This window comes from Phaethon aethereus (genome assembly GCF_964289735.1).
Source record: "Phaethon aethereus genome assembly, chromosome: 5".
In the NCBI taxonomy this organism is placed as follows: Eukaryota; Metazoa; Chordata; class Aves; order Phaethontiformes; family Phaethontidae; genus Phaethon; species Phaethon aethereus.
This window is the reverse complement of record NC_138579.1, coordinates 38,001,904-38,029,889: the sequence shown is the minus strand read 5'-3', so window position 1 is coordinate 38,029,889 and position 27,986 is coordinate 38,001,904. Positions and strand designations below refer to the sequence as shown.

At 37.4% G+C, this 27,986-nt stretch overlaps 1 protein-coding gene across 8 annotated transcripts in view; it reads right to left on the bottom strand.

The window, feature by feature from the left end:
• Nucleotides 1-27,986, bottom strand: part of GPHN (gephyrin) — a gene marked incomplete at both ends in the record, with an annotated part of 312,397 nt that overhangs the window by 50,787 nt on the left and 233,624 nt on the right. For 6 of the 8 annotated variants that reach the window (XM_082000108.1, XM_082000105.1, XM_082000103.1 and 3 more), the window contains 2 exons: nucleotides 2,536-2,673; nucleotides 8,752-8,794. In XM_082000108.1, coding sequence (XP_081856234.1) covers nucleotides 2,536-2,673; nucleotides 8,752-8,794 — 181 coding nt within the window. Of the gene's footprint in view, nucleotides 1-2,535; nucleotides 2,674-8,751; nucleotides 8,795-11,172; nucleotides 11,236-27,986 lie in introns of all 8 variants that reach the window. The other 2 variants (XM_082000102.1, XM_082000104.1) reach the window with 1 other exon arrangement.

The following is a 27,986-nucleotide window of genomic DNA, read 5'->3' as shown; positions in this document are numbered from 1 at the left end:
TTATGATGCATACTAGAATACCTTCTCTTACCTTGACAGCATATTCCCATGTAGTGTAATAAGAACAGAAACAATCAAAATGCCTTTTTGACAAATTTGAGTATATAAAACTCTATAGAAAAGATAAGCATCTAGCTAAGACCAATTACCTCCATTCTATCTCAGTAAGGACATTTTGAAGAGCATGTAGTCTGAATAGAATCACTCTTGGTATGCTAACATTAGAATCTGATTATAATCACATTGGTTAGTGTGATTATCAGTATTAACACAAAACTGTTACTTAGTCCATATTTTGAATGTTTTCCAATATTAAAATAAATTACATGGTGTAAGCTTCTTTGTTGCAGCAGGAAATTATATATACTGTGATTTTGTCTGATTTCACCATAGTTCTAATGAAGAAGTTTACAAATCAGATATATGAAAAGGCTGCTACCTACTGTTGATATAAAGATGTTTGCACAAAGACTGGTGTTTACATATAAATAGATGGCGACATTATTGCTGTATACATCAACATACATGTAGCATGTGAGGATTATGCTTATTCTCTGTCTAGAAGAATATTTTTAGTCACATTTTATTAACTTCTAGGGAAAATACAGCTTCTGTCCAGAAACACAATGGCAGCAATGCAAAAGTGTTGTGAAACGGTATGTAAGTTTTCATCCAGAAGTGTAAAAGATACAGCAATGGAGAAAAATGAAAATAAACCTAAAAGGACAAAAGAATAAGAGAGATTTATAGAATAAAGGACAAAAAAAGGAAAAATAACAGCTTATCAATACTTGTTTTTCCCTATAATCAATACAATCCAAATTCAAGAACTTATTTCTTCGCTTAGTTTTGCACCAGTTTTTAATGTAAAAAAGGGTAATAATGCTACAGTACCTTATACAGCAAAATTAACGTATGCTGTGCTTACTTTTCAGGGAGGTACATGCCAGGCTTTTATCCTTTATTTCAGGAGTTCAATGTTGCATACATAGCACCTATTTGGACTAAATGTACCTAACACTGTGGCTCATCATATTGCCTACAAAGTGCTGTCTTAGCAAAGACATTTAACTGACAGCTATCCAAAAAGATCTAATAGCTATGCTCAGGCATTTGTCTTAATGCCTTCTTCTAATCTGCACGCCTTTATGAAAGTGCAGGGTGTAATATGCATATTCCTTGTTGATCCAGAATTGGTGCTGCTCTGGATGCAGAATATGTACAGCACCTTCTCAGAGATCTGCTTCCTGCTACCAAGGCACAGGGGAATGACTAAACACACACGTGTGATTCTATGTAGTCTGCTAAATCGGTATTTTAATATGAAGACACCTCAAAGATTTGTGGAAGCACAAAGATTTGGTGAAGAGCACGAAAACTTTGAGTTTTCAAGCCAGAAGACAGAATAGCTCATTGAGGAAACCATCTGTACCCCTCTGCTATCTGGAGTCCACTGACTTCCTACACATTTTGCCTCTTGAGGGTCCTTTGATCACCCTCTTATGTTTGGAAAATCTGGAGGAATCCCTGGAGGAGGTTTCCTTTTCTCTACCTACTTTTGGATTACTTGTCAGCATGCCTCCTGTCATGGTTCTGTTCTCTGCCAAGAACACTCTCCCAGATAATGCCCAGGCTTGGTGTAAGCTTTCTTGGATAGCAGAAGCAAGGGAAATGTCTAACAGGCATTATGAACACACTATTTCAGGAGGGAGGATAATTTAGGTGAATAAATGAGAGGTGCCTTGCTAATTCCTTTTAAGGCCAGAAAATGGCTTCACCTATCCTCGTTTATTTACGAGTATAGACACAGTCACAAGGTCTGACATTTTGCCTGCTGTTTGGTGCCTCTTATGACAACTTAACTGTATTAACCATTAAGAGTTACCCTTAGTTATAAAGTTTCAATAAATCAAACATTAAATGCAAGTAAGTCTCAGAAAAGGATCAAATGTACTGGTAGAATAGAAAGGGAATTATGTTGCGTTTATAAGAAAAAGAGGCAAGTTCTGGAATGACTATAGGCCAACTAGGATCTGGAAAAACAGACTGAGACAAACCATTAAAGATACAGATACGGGAAAAAAGTGCCCTGGAATCAATAATCACTTCGATTTGATCATTAATCTCAGATTGGAAAGGTGATTTAGTGAGCATCTCCCACAGTAAGAAAACAGAGTGAATGATCACAGTACAACCTGGAGCTACTTGGCATCTACAAATGTCCAGTGTTAAATCAACCACTGAGGCAAATTGTGGTTTCTATGTTTTAGCTTTGTTACATATAACACAGACCAGAAGAAAATTCATTTATATATTTAATTAGAGTTTCATTACAGATTCCTTCAGGGAGCAGCACCGACCTCAATCAACATTTTCCTGACTTTGAAACAAGACTTCTGCACCTAAATCAGTTTCTCCTGGTGAAGGCACTCTCTCAGACACCTCACAACATTAATAAAAGAGCAAGTCCTTAAGAAAGTTGTAAAATAAGGAAATAACCACCCTAATCCTCACAAAGAATCTAACTCAAAATACCTCTGTAATTGATGATTTCTGTTCCAAGCACTGGGGTCATCTCCAGAACTGTGATGAAGGCCTTGTCCATAGACGTCAATGGGAATGGAGACATGCGGTGTCTTCTTGCTACCTTGGTAATGTCAACAGCACTGTGACCTGCAACAAGAGAGCACCAAGTTTATGTATGCTACAATCTGTAGATGTACACAGTGATGTTCATTTAAACCACTTTACTGAAATTAATCAGGCACTTCAAGGTAAATTAAATCAGTTAGTTATCACTATTGAGCATTTATGTCAGACACCGGGAAGGCAAAAGTAGAATCAAAAGGAAGATTTAAAAGAAAATGCAATTTACAGTTGAAAAAGTTCACAAAAGTGTATATCCTTACTTGTCATGAAAAACATACCAGAAGTGTTGGTCAGCATAAAAGGATCAGTTAATCAGAAAGAAAGACCCTTCAAGATGATGCAGTATTTTACACTGAGGATGATGATCTATCTGAGGCTAACTCAGTTCTATGAACTATGAACTCAAGACGATTCACTCCTCATGCTGTTCTCCACAAACACATCTCAATGTGCTATCTGCAGTGCACAAATAAAACATAAAAATGGACACTGTCCCAGTGAGTTCGCAATCCAAGAGTGAGATGGGAGTCAAAAGGTTTGAAAGGGGGACAGAGGGAAGCACAATGAAATCACTGGACATTCAGGACAGCAGACAGTGTTTCCAGCTAGTGGGCATCCTACCCATTGTCAAAATTTTGTAGTCACCACAGAAAAGTGACATTTAAATGTATAATTTTAGTGCAGGTAGTAACATAGATTAACAGAAGCCTACTTTTCCCAAGTATGAGGGACAGATTGGGAGAAAATAAGACAAAAAATGTTTGAAAATGAAGCCAGCAGCATGTTTGATTTCTTGATACTTACTGAGAGTAAACAAGGGGACAGCAAGCTTTGAAGGATTTTGAAAGTGAAGAGAGGGAACTATTGCAAGAATACGTGAACAAGAGTGACAGATACAAACCAGAAGATTAAGAAAATGACATTTGTGGAAGTATCTTGAATGGATTTGCCTAGAACAAGAGGGTATTCATGAGAGCCAAAGTGGATGATGTCCTATATGTAATACGTAATGATATTCCCAAAGCAATATAAATTATAATGAGATAGCATTAACAAATAATAGAAACTAATTTTTAATGACATGATTTTGCTTTGCAGTAGCTACCTAAATATCCCATTTGCTGCTGCACATGCCCTCACATTCTGGAAAAAAACAGATTATTGCTTTAAGTGTGGTCTTCTAATAAAAAAACCCTACAAAAATAGTAAAACAATCATGCAATCTAAGTTTCTCCTTCAGAAAAGAAGGTCACTTAATCAACCTGTATATACAAAATGTCTTTCAGCACTGACACATGCTTGCACTCTGTGTGGGAGATTGTTCGTGGATTTATTGTTTGCTGTTAACACAGTAACTACCTTGAAGAGGAAGAAGTAGAGACAAATAAAACGACCACCTAATTCCAGTCCCAAGAAAGATTCTGGAAGAAATTATTCAAACAATTTCTTTATACATATTTAGAACGTAACATGATGATAAAAGCAGGCACTGCTAATTTGTCAAGTACAAATAATTTCTGACTGACCTGATTCCTTTCCTTAACATAGCAGTTTGCATACTGAGGAAGACAGAAACAGTTGATGCCATATATTTTAATGATATTGAGACTTCTCACATTCTTAAATGTGACTTTCTCATAAGCAAACTAGGGAGAAATGATCCAAATTAAACTACTGTAAGATAAAAGTGTAACTAGTGAAAAAATTGCATTCCTGGATTTAACAACAGCGATGTCTCCAGCAAGCTTACATTTTCCATTATTATGCCTGTATTTTGTTGGCAACCTCATAAAAATGAGGAAAAGGAAAGGAAAGCATTTGTGATACACAGTCAAATCTCCCATATCTTTTTCTGCACAGAGAAAGAACCCCTGCTTATCAGCACTACAATTCCTTCAGGTCCAACAGATTCCGCACAATCTATGTCAAAAACTTTTTCTGGATTGTATAAATTAAAAAACTATTTTCTTAAAAGGAGAGGTTGGAAAAGTGAAGGAAGATGCTAGGAAAAAATATGTGCAGCAGTGAAAGCTGGGGGTATCGTGTGGCAGCAACCAACCTTTACGTGACAGCCACTAGGTGCTTTAATGTTTATGTTTTATTGCTACCTAAACCTCACCCTTAGCTACTTCAGAAACTAACATTTCACCTCTTTAACCCTTAAGACGTGAATGAATTCAGAGGCTTTGAACGGTGCCCAGAGTAATACCTTCAGATTCAGAACTCTGTGTCTAATACATGCCATTTGCTTAAGTCAAATGTTCTTCTTTTAAAATCTGCTGAGAAATACGTTCTTCAACACAGTTTTTTTGAAAATAGATAAAATCTCCTAATCTCTGACAACTTTGTCTGACAACACCAAAAGTAACACCCATTATTCCTGCAAGAGAAGCCAAGAAAATACACACTCAAAAATACAGCCCCTTCAGGTTTAACACTAGCATGAATAACCTTAACGAAGAAAGGAAGAAAGACCCATGTGTAACTACTAACCCTTCTCTCTCCCTGTTTCTTCCTGCAAACAAATGCCAACTCCTCTTTTAGAGGTATCATACATTTAAACAGACCAGGAAACAAACAAGTAACAATTTTTTAAATTCTAAAATTACTAAGTGGTATTTTTTAATTACAAGCAAATGACATTATTTAAGAATTATTATTACTTAAGACATTATTATTAAGATACTAAATAAGGACATTATTTAAGAAGGAAATCTTAAAGGCGCAGGAGCAGGCGGTCCCCATGTGCTGTAAGAAGTGAAGGTGACCGGCCTGGCTGAACAGGGAGATTTTGCTGTGGGACTCAGGGAAAAGAGGAGAGTTTATCACCTCTGGAAGAAGGGGTAAGCAACTAAAGAAGAGTACAAGGATCTCATCAGGTCACACAGAGACAAAATTAGAATGGCAAAAGCCCAGCTAGAATTCAATCTGGCCACAGTCGTAAAGGATAACAAAAAACGCTTCTACAAATATATTAACAACAGAAGGAGAGCCAAGGAGAATCTCCACCCCTTACTGGATATGGCGGGGAACATTGTCTCCAAGGATAAGAACACGGCTGAGGTACTTAATACAGCCTTTGCCTCAGTCTTTAATAGCTAGTCCAGGTACCCGCAGGGTGTTCAGCCCCCTGAGCTGGAAGATGGGGATGGAGAGCACAATAAACTCCTCGTAATTCAGCAGAAAACAGTTAACGACCTGCTACGCCACCTGGATACCCACAAGTCCATGGGGCCTGATGGGATCCACCCAAGAGAGTGGAGGGAGCTGGCGGAGGAGCTTGCCAAGCCTCTCTCCATCATTTATCAGCAGTCCTGGTTAAAAGGGGAGGTCCCAGAAGACTGGAGACTTGCCAATGTGACACCCATCTACAAGAAAGGCCGGAAGGAGGATCCTGGGAACTACAGGCCTGCAGCCTGACCTCCATACCGGTGGAGATCATGGAGTGGTTCATCCTGAGGGTGCTCACAAGGCATGTTCAGGACAACCAAGGGATCAGGCCCAGCCAGCATGAGTTCATGAAAGGCAGGTCCTGCTTGACCAACCTGATTTCCTTCTATGACCAGGTGACCCGCCTAGTGGATGAGGGAAAGGCTGTGGATGTTGTCTACCTGGACTTTAGTAAAGCCTTTGACAGCGTCTCCCACAGCATTCTCCTGGAGAAACTGGTGGCTCGTGGCTTAGAGAGGTTTACTCTTCGCTGGGTAAAGAAATGGCTGGATGGCCGAGCCCAGAGAGTTGTGGTGAATGGCGTTAAATCCGGCTGGCGGCCGGTCACAAGTGGTGTTCCCCAGGACTCGGTTCTGGGGCCAGTATTGTTCAATAATTTTATTGATGACCTGCATGAGGGGATCAAGAGCTCCCTCAGTAAGTCTGCAGATGACACCAAGCTGGGTGGGAGTTGTTGATCTGCTGGAGGGTAGGAGGACTCTGCAGAGGGATCTGGACAGGCTGGATTGATGGGCAGAGGTCATCACCTGTATGAGGTTTAATAAGGCCAAGTGCTGGGTCCTGCACTTGGGTCACAACAACCTCATGCAACGCTACAGGCTTGGGGAGGAGTGGCTGGAGAGCTGCGTGGCCGAGAAGGACCTGGGGGTGCTTGTTGACAGCCAGCTGAATATGAGCCGGCAGTGTGCCCAGGTGGCCAAGAAGGCCAACAGCATCCTGGCCTGTATCAGAAATAGTGTGGCCAGCAGGAGTAGGGAAGTGATTGTGCCCCTGTACTCGGCACTGGTGAGGCCGCATCTTGAATCCTGTGTTCAGTTTTGGGCCCCTCACGACAAGAAGGACATTGAGGTGCTGGAGTGTGTCCAGAGAAGGGCAATGAAGCTGGTGAGGAGGCTGGAGCACAAGTCTTACAAGGAGTGGCTGAGGGAACTGGGGTTGTTCAATCTGGAGAAGAGGAGGCTGAGGGGAGACCTTATCGCTCTCTACAACTACCTGAAAGGGGGTTGTGGCGACGAGGGTGTTGGTCTCTTCTCCCAATTAACTAGTGATAGGACGAGAGGAAATGGCCTCAAGTTGCACCAGCGGAGGTTTAGAGTGGATATTAGGGAAAATTTCTTCACTGAGAGGGTGGTCAAGCATTGGAACAGGCTGCCCAGGGAGGTGGTGGAGTCACCGTCACTGGAAGTGTTCAAAAAACATGTGGACGTGGCACTTCAGGACATGGTTTAGTGGGCATGGTGGTGTTGGGTTGATGGTTGGACTTGATGATCTTAAAGGTCTTTTCCAACCTTAATGATTCTGTGATTCTGTGACATTAAACAACTCCTCAGACCTTTATCTTTCACTAATGTCAAATGTCAGATGGCTCTAAAAATAACTACTTACATTAAGCAGCATTTTGTATGACAAAATAATCCTCTTAGAAAGAACTAAGTCAATTGGTTGCATAAGGTAGAAAATTCCTGACAGCCTTCTCTCTTATCACCAAAACAACTTCCTATTCCTGTTATATATATGTACATATAGTAGATCAAATTTTAGACTAGGAAAGATTCCCACAAAAGAAAACAAAGGATTTTTGCAAATTAAAGAACAGGTCATTTGAATTAAATCTGAATTCTTAACCTTTGCATTTTTTGGTTTGGTCTTATGTAACCCAACATTCAATTTTACATTCAGGTGTTAAAATAAAAATCATATATATTCAACTTGAGAATTTCCATTTTCATTGTCTTTGAGTGTTGAATCTTTTTGCCCATAAAATGTGCACACACATGTTCCATTTTCAACAACACATCACCACAAACAACACAGACCTCTGTGTCGTTAGAAGAAAAACTTGGAAGAAAAAATTAAAAGGCAACTATCCATTAATACATGAACACTATGAGCTATTTACATTTTTACTCTCTCTTTGGACTGAATTTCATCAAAAGAAGCATGGCCAGCAGGTCGAGGGAGGTGATTCTGCCCCTCTGGTCTGCCCTGGTGAGACCCCATCTGCAGTACTGGATCCAGCTCTGGAGCCCTCAGCACAGGAAAGACATGGGCCTGTTGGAGAGGGTCCAGAGGAGGGACCAGAGGGATGAAGCAAAATGACCAGGGGGACAGAACACCTCTCCTGTGACAAAAGGCTGAGAGAGTTGAGGTTTTTCAGCCTGGAGAAAAGACGGCTCCAAGGAGACCTTATTGCAGCCTTCCAGTACTTAAAGGGGGCTTACAGGAAACATGGGGACAGACTTTTTAGACGGGCCTGTTGCGACAGGACAAGGGGTCACGGTTTTAAACTAGAAGAGGGCAGATTTCGACTAGACATAAGGAAGAAGTTTTTCACCATGAGGGTGGTGAAACGCCGGCACAGGTTGCCTAGAGAGGTGGTAGATGCCCCAACCCTGGCAACATTCAAGGTCAGGTTGGACGGGGCTCTGAGCAACCTGATGTAGTTGAAGATGTCCCTGCTCACTGCAAGGCGGGGGTTGGACTAGATGACCTTTAAAGGTCCCTTCCAACCCAAATATTCTATGATTCTATGATTAAATTTCTTCTGCAAACGCACTTATATCTCAACCATATACTTCTCATCTGACTATCATTTGCTGTCTTCTGAGCACTCTTGGTTTCTCAACAGAGCTATGAAGTTTCAGTACTTACTTGCTCTGAGGATGTTCTCCTTGCTGCTGCACCTAGACTGGACCTGCAAAGAGAGCACAAAGTCTATGAGCTACAGAAGTTAACAAGAATGCAAAATACAGAGATATAATGGGCAAGCTCCTGGGATCTAAGACAGAGGCTATACATGTTTTCAGCAACATTCTTACATACTCTACATGAGATAATTATATTTAAGCAGAAGGGTAGTAGCTGATGGACAGATAGGAGCAATTTGATTCCACCCCCCCACTTGCCCCCAAAGAAACAAGATGGCCTAAGGACAGTAATAGAGTAAAATCAAAGAACACAGTGGTTAAAATTATGTGTTAAGTTCCAGTTTTAAACAGAAAATCCACATTTTCTTATACAATTGTAATTACAGTAGCTCTGAATCTAGGTCCTGCTTTATGATTAGACAAAATACTAACATAACTATTATCATGACCTGCTTTAAAATTCTATTATTGATACTTTCCGGTATCACAGAATGAGATTAAAATACTCAATTTCGATTGTGTCGATTCTGAATATATTTATTAAGAATTCTTCCCAACTGTATAAGCAACTCACAATTGTATAAACAGCTCCTGGCTGAAGCCAGATATATTTACTCATTTGTTTCTGTTTGGTAAAAAGAAATGCTATGTTCAGTATGAATTTTACAGTGCAATTCTACTTTAAAAAGTAACTGTGTGAGAATGACAACTGGTTTCTCAACAAATCCTCTTCCTAGATGCTTAGCTGCCACTGTGCTATTCCAGGTACGTTAGTCTGACTCCAGGGACACTGGAGGATTCACATTGGTCTAATATTCTAGTAATGCTGGATATTTACAGTTCCATCTGTTTACCATGCAGATTTAAAAAAGAATTCTGTTTTGAAGAGTATCAGTCCTGTAAACACAACACAGTTTAAACTTCATCTATACTGAAGCATCAGCTTTTCTTAATTCTGCTCAGGTTTGGAAAGATAGCACACTGTATAATAACACTTAAATTGCAAGTTTTTAGATGAAATAATTTGAACAACAGTCTGTCTTCTGGCAGGTCAGCTGACTGAACTGGTAACACTGGGATAAAAAGCTTTTTGTATGGACAAAACCCCGGCTAAAGTAAACTTCACAGGAGGACAAACCTCTGAGAGAGTATAAACTGAATCCTTCTCTTTTTTGCTTTATTGACAAATATATTGCTAAATTTCAGCAAGAGGACTAATAAAGTAAAACCGTGCACACGTGGTGAAAGAAGTGGAATAGCACAGGTGACGCTGAGGGTGTAATTTCCCTGCAGAACATTTGTCTCTGCTGAAAAAGCAAAGGAGTGAATCCAAATTATCTCTCAGACTACAGTTTCAATTTGCAGTTACAGAAAAATTGCCTAGAAAGTGTCTACGTACGATCTAACAGTTGATGAAGAATGGTACACACTCAACCCCTAAAAAGCTGTCGTCAGAAAGGAGCAACCATTTAAGGTTGAAAACAACTGTGCCCCAACTTCTAAACCTCTTTCTTCTGTTCCACAGCAGCTTGCCCCAAATGTATATTCACATAAAAAAATTGGATTCTACAGCGCAACACAGTCTACTTATTGTAATGGAGTAACTTATGGAAAGTAATGTGGCAACTTAGAGTGGGTTATGGTGTCCTTCCCTGAAAAAAACTGTCGTTTTAAAAAAAAAAAAAAAAGCAGAAAAAACCCAAACCCAAACCCTCCCTCCTTCCCACCAAAAATAGTATACAAGAAAACTGCAAACAAAATATTAATGATGCCCAAATTTGGCCCAGAGTTGTTTTACCAGATTTCAAAAGCATGACATGAACTCTCTTGGGAAGAAGTAAATATTTACCTATAATTTTACCAAATGACAATTCTGGACCAAAAAGATGGCATAATGGTAGGAAAGAAAGCACAAAAGAGAGAGAGGCACAGATTGAGAGAAGAGAAGCAGGATGGATGTGGCAAGGCAGAAGATGGTGTGTGCAAAAGGAGACATGGGCCTATGTGTTTAAGACTACTGTTTAAAATGGAAGAGGCTCTCTTATTTCTCACTGAAAACCACATGAAAAGAGAAAATGAGGAATGGGCCTGCTGCAAAATAACCAAGCGATTTCAGCAAACTGTGGAATGAAACTCAGTGACATAACATAGTCCTAAAGAAAAAGGCAAAAAAACAAAAATACAAAACACAAACATTTGAAACAATCTACTAAAACAAACTAAGTAAAATATGTGATCCAAAGGACACAGATAAAAGCTACTAGAGAAGGAGGAAAAATGTTAGCAGACAAAGACAGTGCTAAAGAAGTAAAATGGAAGTCAAGAGAGAGTCTTCAACAAAGTGGAGGAACAGAAGGAGCCCAAACCCATAGCGCAAAGCAATGTTTGCGAATGGAAAACAGCTCCTTTGAGCAGTAATAGTTACTCTCGAGTTGTAGCCTCTATTCCTCCTCAGTTCATCTTTAAGCCCTTCCAACCTATAGTGGAGCTAGTGTATGGACAAAAACAAGAGATTTATAATGAACAGAGCAGCTGAGATTTGCAGATCAAATCTTCTAATATAAAAAACGTGCTGACAAAGTTTTGCTCTTACAGTGTGCAAATGACAATGGTAACAAAAGACAGCTGGCTTCACACGCAGCCTCTTCCAGGTCATTTTTTTAATTCTGTGCACACAGAGGACTTGAAATTTACTTTTTGATTTCTTACACCCAGCCTACAGTTTCCATGTTATCACTCACCTGATGGGCAACATATGCAGTATGAGAAATAATTTGCTTCCCACAAATTTTAAAAGCAGCTGTGGAAGAGGAATCCATGATAATAAAATAAAAGGCTTGATCAGCTAGACTTGATCGTTTCCCAACCTATGCTCACAGCTGCAGAATACAAACCATGATTTAACATAACTGACATAAAAATTAGTTACTACATAATACTTCTGTTTAATATGAATTGCACATTAATATCCTAAATGGTATTTTTAAACGACACTGCAGTAAAATATAATTTTGAATAAAACCCACCAGTTTTCTAACACATACAGTTTTAGCAGCAATAGAGCTTTGTATAAATGGGGTCATGTGCTTTAAGTGCCTTTTATCATATTCATCATTTGTATGTTTTACTACTTTGTTATTTGTGATATTTACAAAAATTCTGTATTCTTTTCACAGCTACTGCTAAGTAAAGAATCCATATTACATTGCATAGAGTACCATGACTGACTGGGGCGAGTGATTAGTAGTAGTATTTACTATAATTCTTCTCATTCACAGGTAGTTACAGAAATAACAACCTATGGCTGTCTCTCCTTTCACAGGGAAAGTATAGATTTATTGTTTCTCCATTCTACAGCCTCCTGGCTCACACTGTACCTTGGCAGAAGATACAGTGGGCTACCAGCCAGTACCATTCCCCTGCGTAGTTCAGGCAGAATGTAACCAAACCCAAAGCATTCAATTCACATTACTCTGTTTTTTAAGCAAACTGGATTTTATGTTCTTTAAGATTGAATTTCATCATGCTGGAATGCAGAGTAAGCTTTCTTCCACAGGCTGAAGTAGTAAATAGAATGTGAAATAAAGCACTCAAAAATAAATTAAGGGAATGGTAAAATAAAGAGTCCTGTTTAGAATTTCTATCTATCAGTCATGGTTGGTCTGAAAAATGAAATCAATGACTGTACTAAATTGGATTTATTTAAATCTACATGGTATGTTTTGCTGCAAATAAAAATCAGTCCTCAAAAAAATTTGTTACAAGAAAAATAGAAAAAGACACACAAAAAAAGTTCATGCTACAAGTAAAAAATTCAAGAAAAAAAGAAAATTGAAAAACCCTTTAAGACTTTACCATGACTGTTAGGAATGGTTAGAGAAATTACTTACCTTTTTAAAGTCATAACAAGATTAGCACAGAGTATTAAGTCAGCTCTTCATTATGGGAGGTACAATTAAAAGCCATCGGTTACAATAAAACAAATTGCTACACAAAGATGAAGAGTTTCCAGCCCAATATGAAAAGCTAACTCTTATGGGAGTATGTTTGAGCTCAATTTCACAACATGAAGAACAATTCAGAACAATGACATCAAAACATGAGCTATCATCAACAGAAAGAGCCCGTTTCTCAGGAACACAGAGCCTGTCGGAGGCTAACCCATAATCTGTATCATTTATGGGAAAGCACATTGCTCCGCTTTTAGGACAGCATGCAGAATGTGGAACCACCAGCAGAAACCCAAACATACACACAGACACAGAGGACTAAGGTACAGGAAAGGGAATGAGTTCGCCAAGCCGTAATGAAGGAAGCGGGGTATGCAAAGCACAGCAGCCGTTAACAATTGAAGAATTCCTCTAGCTGTCTCATAAAGGCCTGATGAGGTATTGCATCTACTACAACTTGCTGTCGGTGACTGAGTGCATAACTCAGATACCCTCTCCTTGAAAAATCAGCAGTTTTATGAAGACCATTTATTCTGTGTGATGTGGGAAAATATGCTGCTGCTGCTTTTTTCTACATGTGATTTATTAGTAATTACATGATCTGAGTTCTGCACCATATACTCTGCGCACACGCCATTTGAACGGTCTGTCAAATACTTGCCTGCTTTAAATAGATTCCAAATCACACATGGTCTGATTTATAACTGTAGGGGTTTGCATGGTGTCTCTTGCCTAAAATACCCTCCCCCCCCTAAGTGCAACACACATTAATCAGTATCTGCAAATAACTACATAAAACTAAACCACGAATAACAATGTCTCAAACTGGTGTAATAATACCGTAAAAATTGATTTTGGCCTGTTATTCTAAGCAATATACATAAGGTTAAACTAGGAATAAATTGAAACATGTAATGAAATACATCGTTGTTTTCATTAAAAAATTATTTAAAATCCAATCTTAACAGAGACAATTGCTTTGATTGAATTAATATGAAATATAAAAATGAGGTTGAAAAAATTTCACAGGAAAAGTATATCTGGAATTGCATACTTCAGAAAACGTTTAACAAAGTATTTGAGGACTCAATAATCCTATTACAAGATGCAATCTTCCTGTGAACACTTCTGAAAGGGAAAGTGAGCTCAAGGAATTTGATAGCAGCAGACATTACTCATAAACATTTTAAAAAATGAGCAGCACTGTTGGTGGAATTCATCTCATCGAAATTTAAATATGAATAATGTAGTATTCTGCACAGGGAATTATTCATTTGGAGTCAGTGTGAAGAAATAAACACAAAATCATTTGAAGCCAAAATCATTTTAGGAGCAGATTTTTACCACTTATTAAGTGGTATGCTTGGTAGACTGGACATTGAACAAATATCCTCTTCAGATCTTGAAAATGCCTTTATGTCTTCATCCATATATTACCGAGTTCTCTTTTCTGAGGTTTTTCCTAGTCACCTCCACTTTACATAAAGGTATATTTAATTTTGATCATTGTTTCCTAGTAGACTATGAACACATACCTAGAATTTTATGGTCAGATTATGGTTTACCCTAACTACTGTTCAAACTGGACAGTGCAAGTGGATTGATGAATACACTGCAGAAACATGAGGGCTGAATTTGTTCCTTTTACGGGAGCAGTATAAAAAAAATATATTATCCAGTATTTGGAACAAAATAAAATGAAAAGGCAACAGGCAGTTTTCCTGGGATGCAAATAAGGTGCTGATTAGTCATTGTCTCTCAATGGAAACCGGCCTTGTCCTGGAGATGCAAAATCAATACATTTATTACTAGAAGAGGGTTCAGACAAAATCTTATAGATCAACAAAAATTGCAAGTTGAACACCTCACTGAATGAGAAAACAGGAAGAACTATGATACATACAGCAAAAAAAGGAGATAAAATAGTAAACCGCTGGTCAGAAAGCGAATGGGAAAGTAAACTCCTTACTACAAACTGTCAGCATAAGCTTGATAGTCGAGAATAAAAAGAGGCAAAAAGAAAGGAAGTAGTTTTTATTTCTTCACAGGAATTTTAACGAAACCTTGACATTGGTACGAGAAAAAAGTATGCGCCAGATTTTGTGTTCTTACCAGTATGGCACAGCATACAGATATGCTGTATGAATAACACTGGAAAGACAGCACGCTTCTGTGATATGTTAGGGGCTGTTCGGGGCTTATTCAAGATCATACTGATTTTGTTCAGAGAAGCAGTATTAATGATAATACCCAAATACGGAGAGGACACACATCTTGTGTAAGCTAAAGCCCTTATTAAATCGAGACATAAAAAATTATTGCCAAATAATTTGTGCACAACCTCCAACAAATATTTCTAACCTGTGCTAACAGACTCCAAGTGGGATTTGTAAGACACAAGAAATCTCTAGGAACACTGCACTTGGGAAAATCAAGTTCTACTACCTGTATTATTAGCTGTGAACAAGATCTGTTACTTGTTTGAATGAAAAACTTAAACTCTCCCCAAATGCCCTGGAAATATTCTCCAGTTTGAGAAGTAGATAGTGTAAATAAAGGCAAAGAGAATAAATTTACTTTCCAAAGAAATACAAAAGAAAGAGATTCATGTTGTTCTTGCTGTTTGCCACAGAAATGGGACTTATTTGCCTATTTTCATACAATCTCACACCCTGGCAATTTGATTGATGAATCACTTAGCCTTACAAGTATATGCTAGATGTCTGAGTTATATCCTATCTGACTTTTTAAACTCCTTGTCCGTTCCAGTTCAATCATCTTTTTAAGCCACTGTCAATCAGGTGGACTAAAAATACATAAGTGATGTACAGAAATTCTTGTCCTCAAGCACACCATAAATTACTCTCCAACCCTTGACATACACTAATAAGGCTGACATTTTAAGAAGTCTCATTTCTATTACAACAAGGATTTTGATTTTAAATGAAATTTCCACTATTTTTGTATTTCTATTTCTTGACCCAGCAACAGTCAATTTCAATGCAGCATTAAACTAATGAAATTTCCACATTACTGAAGAAAATGGAAACTATTTTTCTTGAATGGCGTGACCCTCAAAATCAGCATTTTAAAGTAAATTCTTCATTCAAATACAGTCAAGCAAAATTAGCAAGTTGAAGTGAAACAACATTTAAGAAATACCAGATCAATGTTATGTGTGCAACAATTATTTTTCCTTTAACATGTAGGCATTATAATTTAATCATAATTATTTTCAGCAGGGCTTCTGCACGAGACAAGATAAGACTACTTCATTTTAACCTCCCTGTTCAAAAACTATTTTCATGTTTTACTTACTAAATATTACCCAAACTCTCTTCTGAATGGGGAATTATTTAGTGCTGTATAGATTTCTCTGTTTTGCTTTGTTCTACAATATAAAATGTTCTAATACACATGAAGGAATTTATGTGCCCTCAGCCTTCAACATACGTGAACATCACTCAGTATGTCTCTCAAGAAGGTCACACAGAAAATGCGTACCCTGAGAATGGTGTAAGAAGTTTTTCCAGCATGAAACATGAAGTTTGCATTAGTATGGAGACAGAAAATGCAATATAGTCTTCCTTGGTACCCATTCAGGGCCTTCTGCTACAGCCTCGTGTTTTCTGTTCCAGCAGACAGCTATGTCTCCTGAACTGAAGGCAGGATAGCTGTAGTCACCGTTCACCCCATCTGCTCCAACTGGGAAACACAGTTTACTTTTCCTAATATCTAGTCATTGTTAGCATCTGAATATATGTTGGTTGGGAAGGGACAGAGGCCTGTTTGGAACTTTCAGCTTCTCCTGCTTTTGTTCCTACCTGGCCCAAGGCCTACAGGCCTCCATCCCTTGGATCCAAGGTCTGTGGGAGTAAAAAAGCATTTCTCCATTGACCTTCAAAGGATTTTGAATCAAACTTGTAATTGCTAACAAAGCCCACAACCTGTATTTCATGCTTACAATATTCCTGGAAGCTGACTACACAGGTAACAATCCTTGCATTTCTGTGGTAAAAGAATATGAACACATGAAAATGGTAACAACAAAATCAAACAATGATAAGCTTCAAAAGCCACTGGCCAGTGAATCTTCAGGCCTAAAGAGTCAAGAAAAGGCCATCATCCAATTTTTTATGTTTTTAAAACATCTTTAAGGTTATGTTTCAGCTTTTTCTGTTGGCATTTGTCAGCAATTTTGGTTGGAGATTTTTATAGTTATTACCAAAGTGAATGGCTGGACTGCTTTTTTAACTATATGAGCAGGAACAAAAAGTACGTTTCTCCATGTGGTGTGACCAGAATTTCTGCACTGGGATAACTCCAAAGTAGTTGATTTTAGTTAAGCTTAACATTTTTATTTGAGCTAGGAGCACCAAATTTGAAGGGCTACAAGTACAAGAGCAAAAGCTAAGTAAACACAGGTAATGATGATCTTGTATATGATGCATATTATAGTCACTGATGCATACAGGATTCAGACAAAACCTCAGACCTCACCCTTTCAAGCATAAAAATGAATAAAGTTCTTTTAAGTTAAGATTTGAACTAGGGAGCAACAGCTGTAAAAAAAAAAAACCAATAAAAAAATATTTTAAATAACGCTTCAGTCCGTGAATCCATGTGAGCAGTAAATATCAGTACAGTGAACTTACTGTATGAAGAGCTAGGTTTCTACCTTTGAGTTGAGGCAGAAACACAGACTATATTCCTCTGAGGAGAATCCTTAAAGTGAAATCAGAATCATCATGGATGGATAACGTGATGATTTCAGAGGGTTCATAAGCTATGGAAAGGAGAGGCTGGAATCGAGCAAATGCTGCACTGAGAACTATACTGTCAAACCCAAGTTAGAAATTATTTCCGAAAGTGATTAGAAATACAAATGCAGGATCTGCATTTAGGATTTTGCTTGGAGCCTCAAAGGCCCAAAGGATAAGATTCCTTTAGTGCTGTCTTGAATTTGCCAGTCTGGATTGCAGAGTCCAGCACAATGGCAACCACCAGCCTCCCCAGCGCAGTTCTGTGCCCGAGAGCAGAATATTAATTTGGCTGCTTCTAGCAGCACTGAATCTTGGAAATTCATAGAAAAGAAAGGGATATAGAAAATATTGTGAATAAGGACATTCTTTCTTCCCTCCGGGTCTTGAATTAAAAATTTTACAGTAATTACACTTAGCAAAAAAGCTTGTTTTCTTGTTACAAAACTGCATTTGAAAAACTGGAAAAACAAGATAACGTAGGGAGCAATGATGGGAACTCACTGACATTTGAGCTACATGTTACTGACACTGACACTGCTGCGTATGTCTAATTTGATCTCCACGTGTTAAAACAGACACTGTCCACTCGAGATACATGTAAATTAGATCACGCGTATGGCATTTTACATCAGTGATTACTCCAAAAGCCGTAACAGCAATGTAATAGAAGCTTTGATCTAATTTTATTTATTACTATTTCAGACTCTAGACTAATTTACCATAGATTCTATTACTGAGGCTGACTCCGAAGAGTTAGATTGCTTTGGGAGCTGAACCTGGAGAGCAGTTGCACTGAGTGTTATTACTAGTGTAACAGAATACAGACTAATGTCTGGCTTCTCAAACAAACCGATTTAAGTAGTAAACCTCAAACAAATAGATACTAAACATTGCATGCTGGTAAGCACCTTGCTGCTGGATTTAAAAAGAAAACAGCGGTTGTCTGGAAAAGGAATCTCACAGCTGTATCTAATCAAGCCAGTTTTGATGCCATACAGTCCAAGGTATGGTACAGCACAAGAAAATGGAAAAACCCCCTTTGTTTAAACGGGTGTAATTATAGAGAAATAATGACAAGACTGACTTTGGAAAATGCAAATGTAGATTATATACATGAGTCTAAACTATTACCAATCAAAAGAAAAATGACAGTCATAGATTTCTGACTTGATTTGTTTATCATAAAGGATTGCCATCCCTACCATAAGGCAGGGTGAAATGTCTCCCTATTTTGTGGTAGAAGAAGAAAGAGAAAAATTCAGAAATGAACATTGAAAATTGAAACACAGAGACTTGTCTTGAAACTAAAAGCAAATAACGATAAAGTTCTAAATGGGGAAGGATGGAAATTATATTTCTGAATTACTTGATTTTTAGAATATAGAAATGTATATAACATTATCTGGAAAATAGCTGTAATTTTATCATTCAATTTCTTCGTGCCTATGCTTCCTAACAGACACTTTGAATTTTATTTATTCTCTCTCTGGTAAATGCAGAGCTGGGAAGCATTTTACCATAATAAAAATCCACAAGAACGACAGTGATTTTTTAAGTTGAATAGATAAGGTTTAAGCCAAAATCTGTAATATGAAAGGAGATGCCATTCAAAATCCCAGTTTTTACCACCCTCCTGCATGTTAAATAGTTCTTCGTAACTGAACTTAGTGCTTGAACTGAACTTATTAGTAGAGAACAAAAGAATAAATGCAAAATGTTAATATGAAGGAATAATTTTATTTGACAGAAGTCACAAGGTAAGTACCATGCACAGAGAAGCTGTAGGATTAAGTAAAATTTTGTTTCTATATTGAATGTATGAATTAATAATGGATCTAATTTGAGATTCAGTAGTGGGTAAACAAAGATGAATTGTATTTAAAGTAAAACATAGTAACATTTCTTAATGAAATTTAAAAAATAATTGTATTGTAAATATAAGATGTCATTCATCAAAGTTATTCATTTATACCTTGATCAGATTGTTGCAATAACACACTCTCTTTCTTGATGTAACTTGGAGTTTTGCCATGCTTTCACTCATGAGCTGTCATGAATGCCTTTCTGGATATGACATCTAGCTCTTGTAGCAAGAACAGTTCTCTATTCTGGTATGACAGAGAGAATGCTACAGAAATGTTTTGTGCAGCTACTAATCCCAATAACAAGAACGAAGATAGAACTAGTAAAGCTATTTTCTATGAATAGGGAAATTAGATCACTGTCTTTTCATTTTTGCACTTTTTTGCATTTTAATGTGCACCGAGGAAACCACATTTCTTTAAAAGTAAGAATTTTAATTCATTAATTTTTCTTAAGCCTAGAGTAAGATAGTACTTTTAGCAAAGCAAAATGCAATGGAAAAATGTAATTCTTCAAATGGCAATTGCCAAACAGAAAGCTTTGACCTTTGGTTTATGTTTGAAAGAAAAATACCTACAAATTCTAATTTTACTTAAAATCTTATTGTTCTATTAGCAACTGCAAAAAAATAACAGAAAACCAGGACTAGATTGTACCAACATAGTTGGGCAAAACCCAAATGATTAGTGGATCTTTATTGACTCTGTGGTGTTCATTTGTTTCTGGACTGTAGATATCACAGACACATAAAGACATATATATGTTTTTTTCTGAAGATACTTTTCTGTTTTCAAGTTGAAGACCTTGTTAAGGATATACCTGAAAGTTAATTAAAGCCATGTCCATGAACAATATGAAAACCTCAGCATTCCCTCTAATGAACAGAGCTAACTTGGAAAAACATTAGTTCAGATTACGAAAAGCACCTCTTCAAAGCATATGGGGTTCATAAAGCAATGAGATAGGCAATCTCAATTTAATGTAGCAGTTTTTCTTCAGTGGATCAGTATATTTATGTCAGATGTAAGGACCAAATTTCTGTCTACTGGAGTTCTGCTAGAAAGTAGAGAAGAGAATGGAGGGGAACTGCTTACATTTACTTCTTTTTGTCTCCCCTATCCAAGCAATAGCTTTAATTGTCTAACAGCAATCTTTGTTCATGCCAGGAGCGTGATACTATGTTGGAGAAAATAAAGGCACAGGTTCACTCTTCTTGGTTATGGTTTTCCTCTCCTGAAACACTTTTTCACTTCAATTATGTCACCCTGTGACTGTAAAGGTTGAATGAAATTCTTTATATTGAAAAAAAACCCAAAACAACCGTCCAGCTGATATATAGACTGAAAAGTTTACAAGAGAACAAGCAAAGAAAAAGGAAATCCTGTGTCTGACTGATTTTGTTGGTGCTCTCCCTATTTATGAGATTTATTAATATTACAGAAGTGGAAGTTAATTGATGTTTTACAAAATATAAACTTTGCGCCACTCTAATCAAGTTTGTGCATAATATGTTTTAAAAAATGTACAGGTCAAGGGCATAAATACTGAGTACAAACCCACTAATAATCTGACCAATAACAAAACCATGTAATTCACTCATTATACCTGAAAGTCTAAAGATCACCTACGGTATTTCAAATCTATTTATATTTCTTAGAATTATGTCATATTTTTCTTGCTGTTATTCTAATGATCTTCAAAAACAGTGCTAGAGACAGACCTTTAACAATATGCAATTGACATTTCAAACATTGCATATGGATATTTACTTAGGATTTTCCTTTATATTAAAATCCGTAATTATAAAGCATTCTGGGGTGCCTAAGAATTCACTGAAGACCTTTTCTGTTATTTGACAATTGCACAGTCAACTATCATGGTTAAATTAATTCTTCTAAATTTTTTAACTGGCAAACTGCTTCTGGAAAGTTTTAAGTTATTAATATCAGAATAAACTAACTCAAAATTTGCACTAATTGGCCCTCTGGTTAGAAATCTAGAAAGAAATATTTGAGATGAATGAGTAAGAAACCAAATTTAAAAAAGGATGACAAAGTAGAAGGGGTTGCCACATTCTTAAGCCAGCATGAGGAAGCTGGCATATCATCTTGGAGCCAGAAAAACCTTCTGGAAGTCCTGGATGCAGAATTTGCAGGTAGGCAGCAAATTAAAAACCCCGGGCTTACTGTGCACACATTAAGGATGCTCCTAAATCTGTCAAAAGTAATCCCCTCTGCCCCGAAGATATAAGCGGTCCACCCATCCTCAAATCAGTTGTGCTATGAAGTGCAGATTTACAACAGGTATCAACAGTGAACTTAACAGCCTGTACCTAAAATTGCATTCTGGGTTCTATGTTGGTGGTGGTAAACACCTGAAAGTCAGAGTAGCAGTTCTTGGTCTTTCAGCACTGCCCAAACTAGCCTAAGTAGAAGGAGAAATAGTCTCTTACCCAGCTTTAGTTCTGAAGAACAAGATTCAGTTATTTACAACATTTTGTAATGTACACTATACAGAATACTTCAAGCCTAGAGCACTTACAAATCTTACTGCAGTCTCTGAATAGACTTCTGAAGACAACTACCTGTTGCAGGAAATAGTATTTCCTCTTGTTCTCTGAATATTGCTGATACTTAATTCCCTGTACTGGTTCCTCTGTTCTTGTCTCATCAGGTAAGATAATCCAAGTCTCTGTTGTTTTATGAACAGTGCTAAGCATACAGTCAAATCCCATCAATCACTATGCTGCCAATACATGTCCCAAAACCTATTTTTATGGAAATAATGTACTTTGTGGGAGCGAAAACTAACAGAACTTTGCAGATCTTTCAGAACACAAGGCATTATGTTCTAACCACTCAATGAGGCTACATAAAACTTATGACAAGCTACAGGCCTGAGTGTCTCCCTCTGAAACCTTTTTTTTTTTCCTTCAGAAAGCAGGGGATAGCACTGCAGTTAACATTTTGCTGCCAGTATACTTTCAACAAGCAGATCAATAGGTTTCCTTCATTACGCTTTTAGCCAAACACATAGCGCATGCAGAAGCCAGAGGAGAGGGAGAGAAAGAGAGAGAGATTGATGCTGGTAATAAAAAGTCTGAGACACAAATAAGGATAAAAAATGGGGCCATTGTGTAATACTACCTAACTGTAATCTTATAAATTAGGAGACTATGGACCTTCATTGTTCAACCTGCTAGTTTTACATTTTGTACGGTATTTTTAAGATACAAGCTGAAGTCAGAGTACTTCTACAATTGTAAGTGAAGCCAATCTGATTTAATAATTTCTTAAGTGAACTACTGCTATTAAAAAAAATACATTACTACGTTTTGTGACAACTGGATAATAAGTAAATTATAGATATATCACACACATACTATACTGCACAACTGCTAAATCAGCATCATTCTTAATTAATATTTCTACTCTTAGAAAAAGCATTTAAGTACTCCTGCTAACGTTTATAAAGATTACAGGCATGAAGACTGGTTTTCATGAAGGGGGAAAAACTATTGTGAAATTCAAAGAGAACATGAATTTATATTTTATCATAATACTATTTTAGAGCATTAAAGCTTTACTTCTCTTGCCACAAGGGAATCAGTTTTTAAAGAAACTCTCTGATTTAATTGAGTTTAACCAAAGACAGCACCTCATTCCAGGCAAGCTGAATTGTTAAGGTGCTGACTGGGGCTAAGCAGGTGTATAGTACTACTACCCTATAATCCCTGGAGTTCAACAAACTACGAAAACCTTTCTGTAACTAAAGGTAAGTAGAAGTTTTAGAAAACTTTCTGCCTGTTCCTCTCACATAGGCACCAGTTGACCACATCTGCAGTTTCACCAGTGCAACTGGTGAAAATAAAAAGGAACAGGTGAAAAGAAGCTTTTCCTAATTATTGGACTCTCAGATGCAAAATAGCCTCTACAAGGATGTTTTCTATGAAAAGAATCAGGCAGCAAATTCTACCTCAAATTCTTCACAATGCAGAATACACAGATCCCAAGTTTCTCTCCTGATGGAGGACCTTTTCCTTCTTCAATCAGAGACCTTCTACGTAACAGCAGAAAAAAAATCCCTGATAGTACGCTCACTTTCACTTTTGGCAATCTTAGCTCTAAGAGTGCAAATTAATCCAATTCCAGAGGTTTTCCCAACAGTTAGAATTGTAAGGAAATTTCTTACGATGACTCTATAGTGTCTATTTCTGAACAACAGGTTTCAAAAATTGTTTATATCAGGTTATCATTTCTTTTATCTTTTGCTGTACCTTTGTCAGAAGGCACGTTCAGATGAATTCCCACAGCATTGATTCAATTTCTCTTGTCTCTGTATTCCTGGCATCCTCTGAAGGTCTAAAGTTATTTGGTAATGACTTGAGCATATAAAATTAAGAAACTCTGAACTTGGAGCATAAGAAAAATGTTTTCTGGGAATAAGTACCACAGAAATAGGTGTAGACACGAGAGACAACCTTGAGAGCCTGTAAAAATTGTGTGGTTTCTTTTTCCCCCTGTGTATGAGACATGCAATTCAATATTACTCCTTTTCTTCCCCTTGATCAAAACTAATGACAGGCTTTTGGACCCAATTTAACAACACCTCAGTTTGTGAGATTTTCTATCATATCATTTAGAGGTCAGGAGGTTGTTTACTCATAGCAGCCTTTCTCATTTTCCAAAATAGCAGATGGTGTTGAGCATTGCTGGATATGCATCCTGACATTAAGCTATATTTCTAAGTGAAGTGTCTCTTATGAATTTAGAAACAACACTGCAAATACTTTATGGCCCCCAGAGAATCTCCAATCCCTCCTTGCCTCTTCAAATAGCTACAATTGCCACTGAGAGCGTCAGTTTCAATTGACTTGTTCCTTTGTATCTGCCATTGGCTCAAACGGCCTGTTCAAAAATACACAGGATGCTCTCCTGTCACCAGAGAAGAATGTATCTGGGTTTTTTTTTATACCTTCAGTTTGCAGTTTAAAAGAGGGAAGTCTAGGTCTTGCACTGTATGTTTCATAAGCATGAAATTCTGATCAGCCTGAAATTTTTTTAACTGCATCACAAGATTCGGTTCACCAGGCAGCCACATTATCTGCATTTTAGATATGAAGATCTTCCCTTTGGACAGAGTATAAAGGACGAATTGCTTGTACAGTCTCGCAGTGCCACCTTGATACTTCAGCTAGCAGACTCTTTGGTACAAATCGCAAAGCCATCGTCTGTGGACAGCGTTCACTAAGTTTTCATGCACTTAATACTCCAATTTTCTTCTTCAGTTGCAGTAGAATCGAACTATTCCAAGATCACTAGTTGGTACTACTGCCTGATAGCTCTGGAGAAGGCAAAACATGTTTTGGAATCTGATCAAGGAGGAGACCCATACATGTTGACCAGTTGCCAGCCACAATACCGTGGTTTGTACTTCTTTCGAAGACAGTGATCCCTCCAGAAAGCGAAAAGGACCAATGGCTGAAGTTGCAGACAAAACAAGAAGAGTCCAGTTTTCCTGGAAGCGGCTTATTTACTTCATAATCCGTAAGAGCATGTTCACCATTTTTGCTGATGTGAACTATCCTGCTTGGATTCTTTGGGAGCAAAGTATCATCAAGCTGAAATGCTTGTTGATCCAGTGCTTTTTCTTAACTTCATACATATCATTCAGAAGAATGGCTGGTTGAGTGAGGGTGGTGTTTGTCTTGCATCTGTAAGCACTCAACTTAATTTCTTGCTCCTGTATTACTTATTAAAAAGTGTCTTTGTATGTGTATGAGTATAGTATTACTTATTTATTCCATATTGGTGTTTTGATGATAACCATGATAAAAACAGTGAGGCTTTCATATAATACTGGAACAAGGCACAACAAACTGCAGAATACGTATCAGGTGCTTTTAAGAACACATACTTGACTATCTTTAAAACGACTTGTCTCCTGGTAGAGCCAGACAGCAACCATTTATCTATGACAAAAAAACTGGTAAGCATCTTCTTAAAAACCTTTTTATTAGATCTTTTGCCTGTTCATACACTGAAACTATAAAAAAAGGATAAGGAAGTGCTTGGAATGATTGCTTAAGAAGCTGAAGCTTTTGAAAACAAATTAGACACATGTCAGCAAGGTATTGCTTACACACAGATCTTCCTGCTTAGGGACAAGTGATTGAGTAGGTGAGCTCCTTATGTTTGCATTTTTTATGATGCTCATTAATAGAACATTCACATCATGTCTAGAACTGGCCTACAGTGTGAGATAGAGTGAACTGTCATCTTTTTATGAGATCTTGTCAACTTTAAGGCATTCTTTTAGAATACAGAATAAGTAACTGTATGTGCTCAAGACTGAATCAGTATTGCAGAAAACCTCAAGTCCATCTTTTTGATACTCATCCATTAATCAATTATAATAATATGCTGAAGCCTAATCTTTACACAGTGGGTCATGACATTAATTGGACAGTATTTCATAAATTCTGTTTTTATCCCGTGATGTTGTGAATTCTAGTTTATCTTAACATCCTTCTCCTTTTTCCCCATCCTAATTACAATTGAATCTATTTTTCTTTTCAATTCCTGCTAAGATGGTACTGTACCTTATTATATAAGGCTACCATGAAGCTGATATGGAAGTATTTACAACAGTATATGCATTTTGGTAGGTAATGACCCAAGCCAGAGCTTTGGGAATTAATAATGAACTTCAGATATCATAAAACCACCTATATCTAGACAGGTAATTAGTAATCATAATGTGACAGCCATCTTTACAGAGTCTTTCCAGTTTCGCTGGCTGAAAATGGGTCAGTCTAACCAGTGAAGCATTTTGCAGCCTGGACATCTAAAAGTTTATTATTTTTATTCTAATGTAAGAGATAATTAAGGATGCATTTATTATATAATTTATGCTCATATGTTATATAGCTGTTGTCTAGCTAGACTACACATCATGGTGGTGCCAGACTGGTACAGTGATTTTAAAACCACGCTGAACATGGCTGCAGACTGATCATGCAAAATCTGCCTCCCCCCAGCTGATTTTTCCCCACTTGTGCACAGTGCAATGCAAAACAGAAAAAAGTAAATAAAACCAAAAAAGTGTGATGGGAGAGCAGGTCGACTGTGTGAGAGAACACGTGCAAAGTATACCTCAGAAACACTATAGGTGGATGAGCACGAAGGGAGCCGAGCCTGGTTGTGCAGTGGGGAAAAGAAAACATTGTTAAAAAAGAAATGGTGGCACAGTAAGGGTCTCAGAAGGTTTTCTGTATAGGTGGTTCCAGCACTGAGATAGTAGCAGGGGGTTCATTAAGTTTACATGACCAGCTATTTCAGAAACTCCAAATTTATGCCTTTTAAGGTGGAAGCTTCTCAAAAGAAAAAAAGTACTGTATTTATCAAAATAATTAAAAGCAATGATTAATCTGAAGACAACTATCGATCCTTCCTCCTCTAAATAACTGACAACACTATCCTTAGGACAATAAGGTATTCTAGGATGAAGCTTTACCAGTCTCTTTCATTTACTACTATTACTTTTATTGTAACTCTGCAAAGGGTACATGTGAAAACCCACTAGAGGTCCTATTCTTCCCTGTATATCTTTATCTTTTCAGCTGCTCAGAACCAGCTTTTTGACAACGGAGGTTTTTCTTCAATCTCACTGCCCAAAAACCAGAATAACTTGCAAAGTTAAATGACTAACGGCCAGGTATAGGTCAGTAGAAATCTGCAGATTATGTCCCTAAGCAATGTAAAGTGCTGTGATTTTTGAGGGACACTGTCCACTGCCGAAAGCTTTCAGCACAGACACTAGATAATTGGTAACGCTACAGTTTTACTGATTGCTTAAGAAACACTTTGTTTATAGGAGAGACACATTTTTCTATGCTATTAATCACTCAGACATACCTCAAGTATTAAAAAAGGACTCTCCAGTTATTTATAGGATTTACTTTCCTAACAAATCTGAAAATTCTGACTTTGGTTGAAAACATTTCATGTTTCAATTACAAAGAGAAGTCAGAGGTTGTTTGGGTTTTTGTTTTTCCTTAACTTTTGTTAGATTAAAAATGATCTGATGACAACTGGCTGTGAAGAAAGAGTAAAAAGAAATTTAAAAAGACACGGTTCTTATAAATGCATTAAAAATCTCCTTTTGATTTTTTCTAGGGGTGAAAAAACAAATTATCAGAAGCCCCAGCAAAACTTTCTTGGATTTCAACAAAATTAGTATCTGTACAGCAGTTTGAATACATCTGTGGTAAAGATGAACCCACCAAGAATTTCCACATAAATTATTAGTGACCACTTGCTGATTTAGGTATTATGAGGGACTGAGCAGAGAACATGGTACTCATAAAAAGTCTCTTACGAATATTCTTCAATGTCAAGTGTGTATTTCGTAATTCTTCATTGAAATATAAAATATCACTTCAAGGAAAATTCTATAGTCACATTTGTTTGTGTTCATTTATGTCTCCATTATATACTTCTATACAGCTGTTCTGTCTTCACTGAAAATTTGTTAATACTCTGAAAATATTTTTCTTCCCTTCTGGCATTGTGTATTTTGTTTGCTCTTCTAGATAACATTACTAAGGAAATCTGAAACACTTCACATCATCTTAAATGTTCACACAGACTCAGCACCTTCTT